Below are 18552 nucleotides of genomic sequence, written 5' to 3'. Positions count from 1 at the left end.
TCCAGCTCTGTCCAGGACCCTCTATTGTGATTCCTGTCAGAACAGTTGGTGGTGGTAGCCAGGTACCATCTGGTTGTGCTGGACTCAGTCTGGTGGAGGCTATGGTAGTTGTGGTCCATTAGTCCTTTGGACTAATCTTTTCCTTGTGTCTTTGGTTTTCTTCATTCTCTCTTGCTCCAGATGAGGTGGGACCAGTGGTGTATCTTAGATGCAAAGACCATGCTCTTAGCCATCATTCCACCCTGCCTCCCTGATTGAATTTCCTTTTAAAAATCTTCCCTATGCCATTGGAATAAAGTCAGATGTCCTTCCTAGACCAGATCAGGCTTTGGAGTTATATGGTTTTTGGTTCTAGTGGTGACTTTATTGCTGTATGACCTTGGACAAGTCATTTAACATCTCTGCCCCTCACTGTCCTTATCAGTAACATGGAGCTAGGAATACCTCCCTCTTGGGATTGCTGTGAGTGTTAAGTAAGACAACATACATGAAGTACCATGTACAGTGCCTAGAACATAGTAAATGTGTGAAAAGTGGTGACTGGTATGATTCTCTGATAAAGGTCACCTATACTGGTCAGGGCATCTTAGCCTTGAAGGATTTGGGGGTAGGGAAAGATTCACATATAACTAGTGACCATTCTGCAGATGGAGAAACTGAGGCTTCTAGAGGACCTGCTCAGGATCTGAGCACTATTGCCTGTTAAACAACTAGAAGTCTCCTTACTCCCTCCTAGGCCCTCCTTATATGCCAGTCATTCATGTCTGCGCACATTCAAGCGACCACTGATACAAGGAGGGAGTCCACCTTAAGTGACTTTGAGAAGGACTTGGGTTGACAAAAGCATTCAGGCTGACGACATAGCAAGAGGAGAAATGTGGGGAGTAGGCACAGAGTACAGAGGACTCCAGAGAGTGCTATGCTCTCCTCCCACCTGGAGTGAAGGGGCATGTTGGGAGGAGAGGTTGGAGCAACCCTGTTGTCTTAGTTATCTAGTGCTGCTATAACAGAAATACAACAAGTGGATGGTTTTAACAAAGAGAAATTTATTCTCTTACAGTTTAGGAGGCTAGAAGCCTGAATTCAAGGTGCCAGCTCCAGGGGAAGGCTTTATCTCTCTCTCAGTTCTAGGGGAAGGTTCTTGCCATCAATTTTCCCCTGGTCTAGGAGTTTCTCAGCACAGGCACCCCAGGTCCAAAAGGACCTGTTCTGTTCCCAGCTTTTGTTTCTTGGTGGTATAAGGTCTCCTTCTTTCTCTGCTGGCTTCTTTTGTATGTCTCAAAAGAGGTTAACTCAAGATATGACCTAATCTTGTAGATTGAGCCCTGTCCATTAACTTAACTGCCTAAAATCCTGTCTCATTAACATCATAGAGGTAGGATTTACAACACACAGGAATCACATCAGATGGCAAAATGGTGGACAGTCACACAATACTGGGAATCATGGCCTAGCCAAGTTGACACACAGTTTTGGGGGACACAATTCAATCCGTAACAACCACGGAGGGCCTGAGAACCAGGCCGAGGGAGAGGACTTCATTCAGAAGATGTCAGCAAGCCTTTGAGGTGTCAAAGCTGAGCGTTGGGAAGGTGAACCTGATGAGATCACGGGGTGCCATGACACCGAGCATTGGCTTTTTGGCTTTGAAATGAGGATCAGTATCAGGCCTTGAAAAAAGGGGTCCCGCCAACCTCTGTTATTTTCATGCCAGGACCCTGTTTGTTTCCTTCTTAGCTCCTATCGTAGTTTGTAATAATTTTTATTTTTAGGTGGTTTATTGTTTTTTTCTTCTTGTGCTCCTTGCTAGAATGTAAGCTTCACGAGAGGGGTAGGTACCTTGTCTGTCTTACTCACCACTGTATCCTGCTACCTGGCACTTAGTAGGTGCTCATTACATATTTGGTGAATGAATGAATGAACACATGAACTCACAGGTGAGCCCCATTAGCACTTCTGGTGGGAGGTGTCAGTGATCTTGGTGACGTCTGAAGACCTCTACCCATTGGCCAGGTTGCGCCCAGACTCTGCCCAGGATCTCTGAGGAAACAGACTGGAAGGGCAGGACGGAAGGTGAGGCCTCATGCCGGCCTTCCCTTAGTGACCAGGAACAGGACATTTTGTTCCCTGGAGGCTCCGCCCACGGCCATGGCGTCCTGGGTACTTAGCCAGCCTGTGGGTGGAGGTGGAATAATCCTGTTCCTGTTCATTCATTTATTTGCTTCTTGGTTCCCTCAGCAAACAAGGCCAGGTATGGCGCAAGTCCCACCGTGAGGCCTGAGGGAACCAACAACAATAGTAGCTCATGCTGCTACAACCTCTGTGCATTTGTGCATTGTGTTTTCTCAGACTGGGATCCCTTGTGTCCAGCCACCCTCCAGTTCAAGGCTATCCGTTCCATTCAGCCTTCCCAAGACTCTCCTGCATTACTCAGAAAGGACTAGGTTTTGCTGTGGAAACAAACAGTTGTGAAATCCCACTATATAACAAAAGTGTTAACTTCATAGTCTGTGTTGGCAGGGGCTTGCTTCTGCTCCACAGTTATTTAGGGACCCAGGCTGACAGAGGCCCCACCATCTAGTACCCTTTGGAATATAAGGCATCCATTTAGCCATAGTGGGGAAAAAGATAATTGTGCATAAAACAAAACAAATAATAAAAAAAAAAACTTCCATCTGTCGATTCCAGCTCACGGCGACCGCATGTATTTCAGAGTAGAACTGTACTCCACAGGGCTCAAGGCTGTGACTTTTTGGAAAGGAACCCTGGTGACACAGTGATTAAGCACTCAGCTGCTAACCAAAAGGTCAGCGGTTTGAACCCCCCAGCCACTCTGCAGGAGAAAGATGTAGTCTTCTCCGGTAAAGATTACAGCCTTGGAAACCCTACATGGCAGTTCTCCTCTGTCCTGTAGGGTCACTATGAGTCAGAATCAACTCAGTCCAATGGGTTTGGTTTTTTTGCTTGGACCTTTTGGAAGAAGAGCTCCAGACCTTTTTTCCGAGTTGCCTTTGAGTTGGTTCAAATCGCCAGCTTTCCTGTTAGTAGTTGAGCACTTAACCATTTGTGCCACCCAGTTGTTGGCCAGTACTAGTCATGTGATCACCTAACTGCAAGGAACCTGGGAAATGGGAGGGCACAGGGAAGTGTTTAGTAAATACCACTGGCTCTGCCCCACGTGCACTCCTTTGTGTAGGCTCCCCCGTGTCTTCTGTCTCTGGCTTGTCATCACAGGGAGAGACACTGGTAAAGGGTCTGCCAGATGGAGTTTACTCTTAGTTAGGGTTCTTAACAGCTGTGTGACTTTTGCAAATTATTTTTCCTCAGCTTTCCTACCTTTAGAATAGAGATAAATTACTTAGCTTTGGGGAAGTTGTGAGGCTCCAATGAGACAGTGTCTGGGAAAGCACCTAGCCACGTACCTGGCACATGTTAGGTGCTCAGTACGCACTTGTTGAAAGATAAAATAACTTAGTCCTGGTAACATCGCAATAATGTCATCAGCACCTTATCTTCCCTGCTCATCTGGGAGGCACTGAGTCTGGCTGGTCCATCTTCCATGTCCCCTACCTCGCAGCTCTTCTGATGGAAGTCCTGAGATATTATCCAGTGACTGACAGTTCACAAGGATGTTCACCTTCAATGTCTTATTTGACCCTCACAGCAACCCTGTGAAGGAGGCAGAGAAGGGAAAATTGTCCCCATTTTGTAGAGGAGGGAACTCGGCCTGAGAAGTGCAGCCTAAGCCACACAGCAAAGACCTGGTGATGCCATCTGACATTGCATTTGACAACACGTGAAGCCTCCACACTCCACACTCTACAAATTGGCTAACCTTGTAGGCCTTCAAGGACTCACTTGTTCATTTGTTCATTCATTTATTCAGCATTCATTGTTTTGTGTTTCTTCAACTAAGTTCAACTGACCCTGTGCTAGCTCCTGAGCTAAGGTCTGGGGATCCTGGGAATGTATGTGTGTGGGGGCGGGGAGGGGGTGGTCGTAGTCCTCTGGGAGCTCACAGACTACACAGATGTGAGGGGATCGGACATGAAGGAAATCATGACACAATTATATAGCTTTAACTGTCACAGAGATGTCACTTTGAGGACTAAAGTGTGCCTCACTCAAACCATGGTACTTTCAATTGCCTCATATGCTTGCGAAAGCTGGACAATGAATAAGCAAGACCGAAGAATTGATGCTTTTGAATTATGGTGTTGGCAAAGAATATTGAATCTACCATGGACTGCCAGAAGAACGAACAAATCTGCCTTGGAAGAAGTACAGCCAGAATGCTCCTTAGAAATGAGAATGGCGAGACTTTTTCTCACGTACTTTGGACAGTTATCAGGAGGGACAGTCCTTGGAAAAGGACATCATGCTTGGTAAAGGAGAGCATCAGTGAAGAAGAGGAAGACCCTGAACGAGATGGATTGACACAGTGGCTGCAGCAATGTGCTGAAGCATAACAACAATTGTGAGGATGGCCCAGGACTGGACAGTGTTTTGTTCTGTTCTATATAGGGTCACTGTCAGTTGGAATGGGCTCAGTGGCACCTAAAAACAATTGTCATAAGTACCAAGAAAGGTAAGGGCAGAGTGCTATGAGTGAAGAGAATGGAAATGACCTAACTTAGCTGAGGTGTGGGAATCAGGGAAGACTTCTCTGAGGAGTTGGCATTTAAGCTACAACTTGAAGGAGGAGTAGACATTAGCCAGAGGAAGGCTGGAGGGAAGAGCATTCTGGGCAGTAGGAATAGCCCTGAAGGGGAATGCTCACTCTTATTTGGAGGACCATAGGGCTCTGTGGCAGATTCTTGGTCAGGCATCCTCACAGCTAATCCCCAAGGGAGAAGACATCTAGAGGGCCTGGATGGCCTATTGGCCTGGCTCCTACCTGTCCCAAAAGGGGCCCAAGGAGGGCCAGGCCAAGGGGATCAGAGTTGGGACCTGGAATTGCTGCAGCCCCTCCTCTGTCCTCCAGTGTCTACTTCATTTGGGATGTACACCCACCCTCACTCTTGCCCCCATCTACCTGTCTGTCCTGTAGACCCTGTGTGAGCAGCTTCGGAAGGAGAATGAGGTCCTGAAGGCCAAGCTGGACAAGGGCCTGGAACAAAGGGATCAGGCTGCTGAAAGACTTCGGTAAGTCCAGGCTTCAGAAGTGGGGATGGCAGAAGGAGGATGGGTGGTGCACAGCACTGATTTCTGGTCTCGGAAGCCTAGATGCGAGCTGAAAGCTCTGCAGCCTTTTGCCAGAGCCCTGCTTTGGATGCTAGGCATCTTGGTCTTTCTCCCGGGGTGTTGGTATTTCCTATTTATTGGACAGAATAAACTCTGGCCTATTTTATACCTTGGGGAGTGTCTGTAAAGTGCCTTGAGAACTTCAGAAGAAAGCCTGTACAAATTGTACTCTTTCCTTGGGAACTCTTTTCCCTCAGCCTATTAACAGCCATCCAACTGTTTGAAAAGGCTGTCAGGACTTTGCTGCCCCCTGCTGGTCACCATTCTGTTCTGCTCTGTCTTCCAGGGAACAGCCAGGGCTCCTTCCTCTGAGCTAGTGAGTCTTGAATTCAATTGTGCATCAGAATCATGGAGGGTGGGGCATTAGAAGTTTCTACACCTGCCGCTCCCTCCACTGTCAAGATTCTGATTCAGCAGGTCTGAGGTGAGACCTAGGAGTTTGCCCTGTACCAAGGGCCTCTATGTTTCTGATGTAGGTGGCCCCAGGTCTTGGCTGTCAGAGCGGGAGGAACCCTTGGAGATGGTGTAGAGCAAACCCCCTATTTTGCAGATAGGAGACCGAGGACCAGAAAGGGTCAGGGACTTGCTTCAGGTCTCAACGAGAGCATGGTCTCCTTGCTCCCATTCACTAGAAGGGCCGTAATCCCTGCCTGCACTGTGGTCCTGGATGATTCTGGTGATGAATTGTCTGGTGGGTACCAGCTGGACTCAGATACATGAGGAGGCCTGGGTTAAAGCCAGGACTTAGCCCTCCAGGTTTCCCCCCTCCTCTTGCTGATTGGAATCAACAGGAAAGGGAAAGAATATAAACATCTTGAGTGTGGCCACAGTAATCCTTAACTACCTGAGCTCCTGTGCCATTTTCAATCAGCGTGTGTTTATTTATTTTTGGATGGCCAAGTAGCTGGGGGTTTTATAGCCATAATGACTCAATTCAGGAATCTGAAAGCCCCAGGCTAGAGGAAAGACCCATGGATTGGAAAGCAAGAGCACAAGTCCCTGCTGTGTGACCTTGGGAAAGCCACTTTACTTCTCTGTTTTTCTGTTAAAGCATAACACCAAACCAAATCCATTGCCATCAAGTTGATTCCAACTTGCAGTGGTGACCCTTTAGGGCAGAATAGACAGAGTAGAACTGCCACATAGTGTTTCCATGGAGCAGCTGGTGGATTCGAACTGCCCACCTTTTCGTTAGCAGCTGTAGCTCTTAACCACTGTGCCACCAGGGCTCCTGTTTTTGTGTTATTAAGGGGAAACCCAGCTGGCAAATAGAACCTAAAGAAATGGTTTCCGTATTTCAGTTAGACCTGAATCCACTTAACCACTTTTATTATGTCCTATATCGCTTTTCTTATTTTCTTCAGGTTTTACTTCAATGTGACTCGTGTTTTTACTTACAATTATTATAAAGGCAACTTTGACTAGAGTAAACGGAAAACAGCATCACCTGTCGTACATAGACGATAACTCTAAAAATACAGTGACAATGAAACCACATTAATAAATCCTGGCTAAGGCAGATCTCGTGTATACAGACATCCTGTAGCTGGGGAAACTCTGCTGTTGAGGATCCAAGACCCCTAGGGAAGCCGGCTTGCCGGTAAGGCAGCCTACAGATGCCTTTTTTAGTTCTACTTGAGTCAGATTTCAGGATTTTCCTTAATCCCGAAGATTCAGCTGCAGCTCATGTGAGTAGTGGATCTGAGGCCCCACAGCCTGGGTAACTGAGGGCGGCATTGTGACTTCTCTGTTTGTCTCTAACCCAGGGAGGAAAATGTGGAGCTCAAGAAGTTGTTGATGAGCGGCAGCAACAAAGATGGTGCCTCCAGGCAGCCAGACTCCCCAAAGATGGAAGGCACAGGGAAGAAGGTGATGACCGGCCAGCAGCAGGTACGTGGTCAGAAATTCCTTCTACAGTATCCTTGATGCTGGTACCTAGCTTCTATTTGCTCATTCTGGGAAGTTTCTAGCTGTTAGATGGCCAGACATCCACCTCTCTGGAGCTTCCACTCTTCAGCCTTTATTCTGCATTCAGCCCCAGGGAGCATCCCATTCCCTGGCACCCACGCTCAGAGGCCGCTGGCAATGACTGGCCCCCACATTCTGTGGCCCCCACAAGCCTCCTCTTCTCTAGACTGAACAGCTCCAGTTCCTTCAGCCATTGCTCAGAGAAGGTAGCATAGCATCCTTTGCTCTGTCTTGGCACATTCCCTGAACACATTCCAGTTCATCGAGGTCTCTCTTAAAGCGTGACTTCCAAGATTAAGTTCACCATCTCAGGTGTTTCCGGCAGGGTTAGGGTGGTAGCTTGAGGAAGTGCCGTAGGGGATCTGCGCAGCACCTGTGATTAAAACCACTCATCACCCAGCCCTCTTACTGCACCCTGGAGCCTCTGAAATGCAGAGGGAAACGGCCAAGCCGACACCAGCATGGCCCTCGTCCCCCTTTTCCCTACCTCCTGTCCCAGCCCTGGCTCCTACTTAGTCCCCAAGCAGGAGCCTGACTCTGTGTTCCTTCCCTGTTTTTTCCTTTTTCTTTGCTCCGAGCTGAATCTCAGCTCCTTCAAACATGTCTTTCCCCTTTAATGAGATGCAGCATCTGCATAGCAGGGCTCAGTGTCTCTCAGGAAACTGGTACCTATGTAATGGTAGTAATTTTCTCAATAACTTAATTCCTTATTGCTTTGTGGCAATGCAGTTTACTGAGGACTTGGAAATTCAGTATCTTATTTGGGCCCCAACTCTGTGTCACATAGGCAGGGCTGGGACTATTATTCCATTTCATAGCTCTGGAAGTAGGTTTGAAACAGGCAGGTGACATCATGTAATCAAGGTTCATGCTCTCAGGCACACATGGGAGGTGGCCAGGGAACACTTTGGTATCTGGCCAGAGTGGGCTCACCCCAGTCCTCCTGAACCCCAGCTCACAGGCCTCTTCGGCCCTTGAGCCCTCACATTGAACCCTGCCTGTCTGCCCTCTCATGGCTGTGGACTCTGCTGATCCCTGTCGTGTTCTGAGTTGCTCGGGTGTGGCATTCTCTGGGCAGGCCTCTGTGCTCATCCAGGGTCCTTTAACGTCAGCTCACCTCCTCTGACTCCCACAAAAGCAAGGCGCTCCTACCTCCTATCAGAGAGTGGAAACGACTTGCCCATCTACCCCGGGAACATAGGAGGCGTGTTACACAGAGCAGGGAAGTGTGTGCCCTGGAATCAGTTCCACCATTTACCAGTGTGGCGACCTTGGACAAGTCACATAAGCTCTCTGGGCCGTAGTTTCCTTCTCTGCAAAGTGGAAATAAATCTTACCTAAAAGCATTGTTGTGAGGATTCAGTGATGTGATGCGTGTAAAGTGGGCTTAGCTCCCAGCATGTGGTAAACAGTGAGCACTAACTGTTGCTTTTAACGGCAGACCTGGTGCTGGCAGACAGAGCTCTTTGCACTGCCTTTACTCCTCCACGCTGACTCTTCTCTTCTTTATGGAGGTTAAGGGTACACCACCCAGGAGCTCAGCAGCCCCCCGGCTCTCCTTTCCCCAGTACCCCATTGATGCCCACGGCTGAACAGAGCTCCTGTCCAGGAGGCAGCAGGTTTCAAGGGGCAGGCCCGGCTCTCACCTTTCTCAAAGGAGGTGATCACACGTGGAAGCCTTCCCCAGCCCAGTCCCCCATTCTTGGTATTATGGTGTACTTCTAGACCTTAGCCCATAGGGGGCACTGGAGCTTCACAAATTCTACCTACATGTTCTGCCCAAGCAGCAGGGAAGTGTAGAGGGGAACTTGGAAGGCAGGTGAGGGAATAGAGAGAACGTGGGCAGTGGCCCCAGGACAAACTGGAGTCAGACTGTAGACTCCAAGCCAGTGCTCAGGGGAACATAGGATATCAGAGGTCCAGGTGGGGTTTTCAGAGACCATCTTCTGTTTGATCTTCTCATTGTACGAGGCCCAGAGAGGGCTTGGTCTTGGCCTACACCACACAGGGGCTTGGAGGTAGAGCCAGCACTCAATTTCTGGACCCCTGGCCTTGTTCTGCTGTTTGCTCGGCACTTTCTGTCTTTTTTATAAAACTTTTTATTTTGAGATAATTTTAGACTTCTAGAGGAGTTACACAAGTAGTCCAGAGAATTCCCATATACCCTTTACCTAGCGTCTCATGTTAACATTTTATACAAACTAGTTTTCAAAACTAGTTTTAAGTCATCTCATAGGCATGCAAAAGCTGGACAATGAATAAGGAAGACCGAAGAAGAATAGATGCTTTTGAATGATGGTATTGGCGAAGAATACTGAATGTACCATGGACTGCCAAAAGAACGAACAAATCTGTCTTGAAAGAAATACAGCCAGAGTGCTCTGTGGAAGTGAGGATGGTGAGACTTCATCTCACATGCTTTGAACATGTTATCAGGAAGGACCAGTTCCTGGAGAAGGGCATCATGCTTGGTAAAATAGAGGGTCAGTGAAAAAAGAGGAAGACCCTCGATGAGATGAATTGACACAGCGGCTCCAGCAATAGGCTCAAATATAGCAATGATTGTGAGGATGGCGCAGGGCCGGGTAGTGTTTTATTCTGTCGTACATAGGGTTGCTATGAGTTGGAATCAACTCGGTGGCACCTAACAACAACATTTTTCAGAACTAGGAAATTAACATTAGTACAATACTGTTAACTAAACTTCGTCAGTTTTTCGCTCTTTTTTTTTTTCATACCAGGACACAATCCAGAATTCCACACTATATTTAGTTACTAGGTCTTCTTAGTCTCTTCTCCAACCTGTGGTAGAGTTCCCCAGCCTCTCCTTATCTTTCGTGACCTTGATACTTTTGAGTTGTACTGGCCAGTTATTTTGTAGGATGTTCCTCAATTTGGGATGGAGGTTGTCTTATCATTTAGTGCTGCTATAATGGAAAGGGAAATACCACGAGGGGATGGCTTTAACAAAGAGAAATTTATTTCCTCACAGTAAAGTAGGCTAAAAGTCCAAATTCAGGGCATCAACTCCAGTAGAAGGCTTCTCTCTCTGTTGGGCTTCTTATCAATCTTCCCCTGGACTAGGAGCTTCTCTGCGCAGGAACCCAGGTCTAAAGGATACACTCTTCAAATGAGCATCCCAGAGGTGGACAGGAGGGGACCTCACTACAACCAAAAAAGAAGAGCTAGGAGTGGAGTATGTCCTTTAAACCCAGGATCCCTACACTGAGAACCTCCTAGACCCAGGAGACAGAGAGAGAGAGAGAGAGAGCTGTAACACTGGAGACAGTGCAAGACGTCGAGAAGCAGCAGCGGAATAAGATGTCGAGAAGCAGCAGCGGAATAACTAAGGCAGAAACAGAATAACGGAGGCAGCAGAACCGGGACTGCTGTCTTGGTGGTATGAGGTCCCCATTTTCTGCTTGCTTCTCTTTCCTTTTATCTCTTGTAAGATAAACGGTGGTGCAGGCCACACCCCAGGGAAACTCCCTTTACGTTGGATCAGGGATGTGACCTGAGCAAGAGTGTTACATCCCACTCTAATCTTCTTTAACCACAGGCAGAAATTATGATTTATAATACATAGGAAAACCACAAGATGGAGGACAACCAAACAACAATGGGAATCATGGCCTAAGCAGGTTGATACATATTTGGGGGACACAGTTCAATCCATGACAGAGGTTATACATTTTTGGCAGGAATGTTACAGGAGTGACATTGTGCCCTTCCCAGGATATCATATTAGGGGTATATGGTGTTGATAGGTTGTATTACTGGTATTGGCTAACCGTGTCACTTGGTTAAGGTGGCTTCTGTCAGGTTTCTTCACAGTAAAGTTACTATTTTTCCGTTTTTGATTAATAATTTTTGGGGGGAAGAAACTGAGACTACAAAAATATCCTAAATTTCCATCAATGTCGATTCACTAAGTTTAGCATCCATGAGTGGATTTCACCCATAGCAGTTGTTACCATGTGGTTCTAAGGGTGATTTTTCTACTCCCCTCACTCCCACCGGTAAGTGCCCAGAGGCGCCCCACTCTGCCAGTAAGCCTTGGCCCAAAGGGGCTTCGCTTTCTCGCTCCGTACCCTGAGGCACCCTGCTCCGCCAGTAAGTCTCTTGTCTGAAGGTGCTCAGCTCTCTTGCTGTGGGCCAGGAAGCCCACTGTGCCATCTTGAGCCAGTCTCCTGGTTCTGCTGCGTCCATTAATCTGCTGCTGCTTATCGACATCTTGCACTGCCTCCAGTGTTACAGCTCTCTCTCTGTCTCCTGGGTCTAGGAGGTTCTCAGCGCAGGAATCCTGGGTCCAAAGGATGTACTCTGCTCCTAGCTCTTCTTTCTTTGTGGTAGTGAGGTCTCCTCCTCTCTGCCTCTGGGATGGCTCATTTAAGCCTAATGGGGTGGAAAACTGAGCAGACCCTTGTTGGGGTTCCATACATCTTATTTGCATGGCCCCACTCCCACAAGGGTGCCATGCACCTTATTTACATTATTAGCAAGCTGTCCAAGCCTCTTGGTGGGCTATAAGCACCTTATTTGCATAGTCCCACCCAATCACTTGGTAGAGGGGTTACAAGACCATGGCAAGAAAAGCTATTTAAAAGCGATCTACTGTACCACAGAGATGGAGCAGAAGCAGGGAAAGAAGTGGTTGTGGGAAGACGAGGGGATGGTAGAGGGTACACCAGTGGCTGTGGGCCAGGGATGGGGGTTGATTACCTTGATGGACTCATGGAAGGGGAACTTAGTCATGGCTGGGATATGTAGCCGCATCTTGGGGGCGGAAGTAGCAGGGAGATGGGAGACGGAGGGATGGGGCCTTAGAAGAACACTGAGTTAGTGAGAGGATTTTTATTTTGAGGCTTTGATAAAGGCCCTTCCATGTTTCTCCTAGGCTGGTGTGACAGCAGGCAAGGTACCAGAAGTGGGTGTCTTGGGCGCAGCTGAGAAGAAAGTGAAGATGCTGGAGCAGCAGCGCGCTGAGGTAGGTGGCCGGGAGGGAGTTGAGGGAAGACCCTTCTCTCTGGGATCAGCAGGACAAAGGCCCTCCCTCACCGCTTAGCCCTGGCTGGCCCCAGGTCACTGTGGTGAGTTGCCATGGTGACCGCTGAAACATCTGCCCAAGGAAATGATTTGCTGCCTTGCCCTGGGCTGTCCTATCTTGATCCCACGCCACCCTGAGGAGGCAGTGTTTGGGGAATGTCCAAAAGACTCCCATGATAAACCCTGGATGGTAGAGAGAGGTTGTTATAAGTTAGGCAGGTCTCGGCATTAGGGATGCGGAGCCAAGGGTTCACCTGCTGCCTTACAGCTGGGTCTGAGAGGGGCTGTCTCCCAACCCCACCCCCAAGGAGGGGATCCAAAGCCCTTTTGTGGGAGTGCTTCCAGCCAACTAAGTCTCCGTAAGTTCAGGTTACTCCTTTGGATCCCATGCATATTTCTCCCCACCCACCACCCCAGTGCTGTCCAGTCTTTCCAGACCTGAGGTGCAAGCCCACTTCCCTTTTGATGGGCATTTGTTTGTTTACACTGGAGTGGAGCGCACACCCGCTCGGCCTGTCCTCTCTATTTCCTTTTCTCCAGGAAGCTACGTCCTCCTCCAGACCCTGAGCCTCTGCCCTTCCTGGACCTGTAGCCCATTTGAAAGCCAGGCTGCCATCATTCTTTTATTTATGTACATATCCATTTTAGAATTCCTCTTTGGCGTTACTATGAGTTTGTTTTCTGATTATAAAAATAATATAATGCTCGTTATGAGAAGATTAGGGACTTTTACCTCCTAGAGATAACCACAGGTGGTAGCAGTTCATTGCGTATTCCTCAGATTTTTTCCTGTATACTTTCTGATGTATAATAAGCAGAAAAATAAGATTGTATCCTACATGCACTGCTACAGATTGCATTTTTCTTTTCTTTTTTTTTTTTTACTTTATCTTTGGGGGCATCTATTCGTATCTATAATACTTCCTCAATTCTGAATACTTTTTATCATATCTTAATGCTTTTAAAAATTGGGATGCTCTTTTTCCCATTGTTTTATTTATTTAATAACGTAGGGTTGTCTTTGTCTTTTGAGAAGCTATTGTTATATCTAGAGTATGGCAGATAATTAGTGTCATCTTAGAACTGAGGAAATATATCGGATGCCTTATTCTTCTTAATAATTTTACAATGTTTATACTGAAATTTACACTGTAATTTTATACTATAGTTTATTTAATCTATTGCATATACTTAGGTTGGCCCCTAGATTTGTCTGTAGTACAAACACTGCTAAGTTGATCAGCCTTGTGGGTACATATGTTTTTTGCACACTTGTGCAAATGTTTCTGTCGGTTAAAATCTACACAGATTGCATTTTTCCTTTTTTTTTTTCTTAACTATATCTTTGAGGGCATCTATTCATATCTATACCATACGGTACCTCCTCAAGATTTGTCTGTAGTACAAACACTGCTAAGTTGATCAGCCTTGTGGATACATATCTTTTTTGCACGCTTGTGCAAGTGTTTCTGTCAGTCAAAATCTTCAGAGTGGAATTATCGGGTTAAAGAAAATGAAAACATTTTGATGTATGAATTTTAATGCATAGTCCCAAAATTGCCTTCCCAAGAAGTGTGTGTTCCATAATTGTACACCTTAATTTTATGCTGTTTCCGTGTCTTAGTGTTAGTCTTGCTCCCTGGCAAGGGTAGAAAGAGGCAGTTGATAAAGGCGAATTGCGCTGAGGGAGGATGGGTTTGAGAAGTGAGGGTTTGAGACACAGTGTCTGTAGCCACCATTTGTGTACGCTCTCAGGGAACTGGTGTGTGTGGGAGGGGGTGGGGGGACAGGGGGCGATAGCTCTTTTTGTTCTTTCTCTGTTTGTCTCCTGCTTACCCCAGTCTCTCTCCACAGCTGCTTGAAGTGAACAAGCAATGGGACCAGCATTTCCGGTCCATGAAGCAGCAGTATGAGCAGAAGGTAAGGCAGGGGCCGACAGGACTGACTTCAGGCTGAAATGGTCCCTGGCTCAGTTCTCAGGGCCTTCAGCCTCCATCTTGCTGCTTCCCGGCAGCAGCTCCAAGCCTTGGAGCTGGCAGTGTTGGAGGGCCCAATGGGGCAGAGCCTTGCCTGTGTCCCGGTGCATCCTGCACCTCTGCCCTCACACCCCCCTGGCCCTCCCCACCACCTCTGCACCCAGATCACTGAGCTGCGCCAGAAGCTGACCGATCTGCAGAAGCAGGTGACTGACCTGGAGGCTGAGCGTGAGCAGAAACAGCGCGACTTTGACCGCAAGCTCCTCCTGGCCAAGTCCAAGATTGAAATGGAGGAGGCAAGTGTGACTGCCAGTCCCTGCAGTGTCTGCTCTGGCAAACCATTCGTGGGGAGCTTAGTGGAGTGAGCAAGCGAGGGCCAGGGAGTGAGGAGGCCTGGGGGTTCTAGCTCTGGCTCTGGTGCTGAAGGGCAGTGTGACCATAGGCAAAAACATTTTCTTTTCTGTGCCTCAGTTTCCCATCTGGAAATTTAGGAAGTTGGATTAGGTATTGCTTTTCAGACTTTCCTGTTTTCGTATAGAGAAACTTTTTGCTCAGTTAAAATCTTCTAGTCAGGGGAACCTTTTGGGGAAGCACAAAATGTGAAGGAGGTCCAGTCAGGTCCACTCTCTTGCACTTGGTGGGGATGGGTGCTGCTAAGTGTTTAAGGTAGCAGGGGCTGCTTGTGAGGGGGGCTAGCACATTAGACAAAGCTTCATGCATTCATTTACCTGGTCATTATTCCTTAGAGCGTGCCCCAGAGATTCAGTGATGAGCAGCCCAGTCGTACCCTTGTGGGGGAAAAAGATGCTAAGCAACTAATTACATAAGCAAATAAGTTAGTGACAATGTGGTAAGTGCCACAAAGGAAAAGTCACAGGGATCAGAGGGCATGAAGGGGGACCAGACTCAGCCTGGGGGACAGGCGCAGGTGCCCTGAGGAAATGGTGGTGAGTCTGCAGTGTGTGTGGCTGACACTAGCCAGGGCCCTTCGGGACCCTAGGGCAGCTTAAAGAAGAATGGCCATTTGGCTCTAGACTCTCAAAAAAACAAAATTAACCCGTTGCCATCTAGCTGATTTTGACTCATAGTGATACTATACAGGACAGAGTGGAAATGCCCCATAGGGTTCCCAAGGAGTGGCTGGTGGATTCCAACTGCCAACTTTTGGTTAACTCCTAACCACTGCGCCTCGAGGAGGTCACTATGAGTCGGAAGCAGCTCTGTGGCAACGGGTTTCTGGACTCGGGTGATTGTATTTGTCTGGATCCTTTCTCCATCACGGGAGCTGGGCATGGACTTCTGTTGAACTTAAGAAGGGACATTCCACACACACATTCCATTTCAGAGTCCCCTCCCATCAGCATGTGATACCGGCCTTATCTGTGCGGCCTGAGCCTGCCTCTGTGACCACCCCCTCGCCTTAAAGAAGGGTGTGTGTGAGGGAGGACGCTTCTGTCTCTTCCCCTGAGTGCATGGGCACATCTTGTGACTCGGAGCCAGACGGCCTGGCTCGTTCGCCCCTCCCCTCGCACACATCAGTGGGTGAGACAAATCCCTGGTATCTCACAGCTCTGCGCTATCGCTCAGGGGGTAAGGTGGGACACACAGGGCTAGAGGCCATGCTTAATCCTGGCGCCTCTTAGGCGTGGAGTCCAGATAACTCCAGCAGGTCCTGACCAAGGCTGCCGTCAGCAATTCCTTGCTGGAAATAGATCACCAACCTGATTGTAGAGTATTGAGTAAGGTCACACAGAGGAGAAATAGTACTTCCGGAATGAAAACTAACCCCTGTGGCCTATTTCCTAATCCATCTTATATGAATGTTGTTGTTATTAGCGGCTGTTGGGTCATGGTGACCCCATGCACAGTGGGATCAGACAATTGTAATCTCAGAGGGTTTCCTCTGGCTGATTTTCAGAAGTAGGTCGCAAGGCCTTTCTTCCTAGTCCACCTTAGTCTGAAAGTGCCACTAAAACCTGCTCAGCATCATAGCAGCACACACACCTCCACTGACAGGTGGCTGCGCATGAGGTGCGTTGGCCAGGAGTCAAACCTGGGTCTCCCGAACGGAAGGCGAGAATTTTCCTCCTGATGCCCCCCTTGTATGAATACTTAGTTGTAAAATGTTTAAACGGTACAGATAAAATGGAAGTATCCCTGGACCACTTTTCACCCCCAACTCCGGGCCTTTCCCAGATATAGCTACTGTTACAGAGTTACCACTTGTCTTAGGGATCTAGTGCTGTTGTAACAGAAATACCACAAGTGGATGGCTTTATCAAGCAACTTTTCTCACCGTTTAGGAGGCTAGAAGTCTGAATTCAGGGCACTGGCTCTAGGGGAAGGCGTTTTCTCTCTGTCAGCTCTGGGGGAAGGTTGTTGTCACTTCAGCTTGTTTCCTGGTTCCTTGGAGATCTCCATGTGGCTTTGCATCAGGCTTCCTCCATCTCTGCTTCTTAGCTTGCTTGTTTAATCTCTTTTATATCTCAGAAGAGATGGACTCAAGATAACACCCTACACTAATCCTGCCTCATTCTCTGAGAAGGAACACTTTCTGCCTTACATTTATGTTTGTTCCTGTAAGTGGAATTTCTATACTCAGAAACTCTAAGAGCTGAATGTTCCTTTAGAGATTATCAAGTGGTTCCTAGCTTCCTGTGGGTCACAGGCCCCTGTGAGAAGCTAATGAAGCCTATGGCTTTTCTTCGTAGAAAACTGCACGCAAACAAAATTTTGCATTCCGTTTTGGGGCTCACAGACCCCCTGCACCCACCTGGGACCCATGTAAGAACCTCTTACCTATGGCAGAGGGATGATAGAGCTGAAACATTAGAGGGCTGTAATGGTGCCCAAGGTCTCTGAGTTGGTGGCAGAGCTAGTGTTAGAATCCAGGGCCTTTTACTCAACCGAGCCTTCTTCCTCGAGGGTTGGGACCATAGGGGCATTGTCCCTCTGACCCCATCTGCCTGGCATGGCACTTGGCACGTGACCAGCAGGATGGCTGCTGGATGAGGAGTGAGAGGGAAGGTATGTGTGAACTAGGGGCAAGGCACGTAGTGCAGGCCTCCTGGAGAAGCCCCCTGCCTTACCCCTGTCTTCCCTGCAGGCCGACAAGGAGAAGCTGACAACGGAGGCCAAGGAGCTGCGCCAGAAGGTCAAGTACTTGCAGGACCAGCTGAGCCCCCTCACTCGGCAAAGGGAGTACCAAGAAAAGGAGATCCAGCGGCTCAACAAGGTGAGCAGCGTGGCCCTGGTCCCTGTGGAGGGTCTTAGCGCAGTCCCACAGCTCCAGCCCCTTCTGCTGCTGCCTCCTTCTACCCACTCAGTTCAAGCCCCTCGGGTGAGGCTGTGCTGGCTATGACCTCCAGGCCTTTGCCTACACTGTGTCCTCTAACAGTGCCACTCTGCCCCTTATACTTCACTTGCCTCACCCCTGCTTGATAATTCAGGTTTAGCTTTCACATCACGTCCTGAGGAGACTGTCCCTGACTCTCATCCAGGTCCCTTGTCACATACTCGTAAAGCACCAGGACCTTCTCCTTCCACACCCCTGCTCATATTATCTGGTTGTTATGGACTTACTTGTCTGCCTTCCTGTGCCATGGTGGGCCGGTGCTCCTCTTCACCAGCATGTGTCTGCAGTGCCTGGCACCAAGCTGATGTCCAGCAAACCCTTGCTGAAGGGAGTGGTTGAGCACAGGCCCTAGGGTTCCTGCCCTTGTGGGATCCAGGGAGACAGGGCACCCCGGGGTAGAGGCTGGGTAAGGCAGAAATCCTTTGGTCTGAGCCTGTGGGTTGGGTCAGGGATGGGTTTTGGTTCTAGCCCCGGCCTGGCCACCTTAACCTCTCTGAGACTTAGTTTTGCCATCTGAACCCTGGGTGGAATCACTCCAGCGCTGCCTGGCTTCCAGCACAGGGGCTAAAGAGAACACGCTACAGGAGGGAGCTTTGAAAGGGAGTGTTCTCTGAAGGCATGGAGGAGTTACTAAGTTTGTGGAGCAGTTTTTCCGTTTGTCCTGTCTGTTTTCTCTTCCTCTCTGCCACCTGGCACTGGTCACATGGGCTCTGAAGAGAGTTTGGTGTTCACTGGTCTCAGCCCTACTGGGAGTAAATAACCCTCTCTGTTTAGTGTATTGTTTTACAAGCATTGATTATGCTGAGTCTGGAACTCTTATGGCCTGTTCTCTGAGAGGGAAAAATGATCTATCATATGCTAGGGGGGTTGGAGCCCTAGATCTAGGCAGAATATTTTACATGGCACTGACCGTAGAGATGACCATGGCAAGATCCCTGCCTTCCACTTATTACTGGAGTTGCT

At 48.4% G+C, this 18552-nt stretch overlaps 1 protein-coding gene across 5 annotated transcripts in view; it reads left to right on the top strand.

The window, feature by feature from the left end:
* Positions 1–18552, top strand: part of TNIP1 (TNFAIP3 interacting protein 1) — a 62458-nt gene that overhangs the window by 31066 nt on the left and 12840 nt on the right. For all 5 annotated transcript variants that reach the window (XM_049874096.1, XM_049874099.1, XM_049874098.1 and 2 more), the window contains 6 exons: positions 5051–5145; positions 7011–7134; positions 12110–12199; positions 14113–14178; positions 14399–14530; positions 17341–17469. In XM_049874096.1, the coding sequence (XP_049730053.1) occupies positions 5051–5145; positions 7011–7134; positions 12110–12199; positions 14113–14178; positions 14399–14530; positions 17341–17469 (636 nt within the window). The remainder of the gene's footprint in view (positions 1–5050; positions 5146–7010; positions 7135–12109; positions 12200–14112; positions 14179–14398; positions 14531–17340; positions 17470–18552) is intronic.

Source organism: Elephas maximus, chromosome 2 (assembly GCF_024166365.1).
Source record: "Elephas maximus indicus isolate mEleMax1 chromosome 2, mEleMax1 primary haplotype, whole genome shotgun sequence".
Lineage (NCBI taxonomy): Eukaryota > Metazoa > Chordata > Mammalia > Proboscidea > Elephantidae > Elephas > Elephas maximus.
This window is presented reverse-complemented; position numbering and strand designations above follow the sequence as displayed.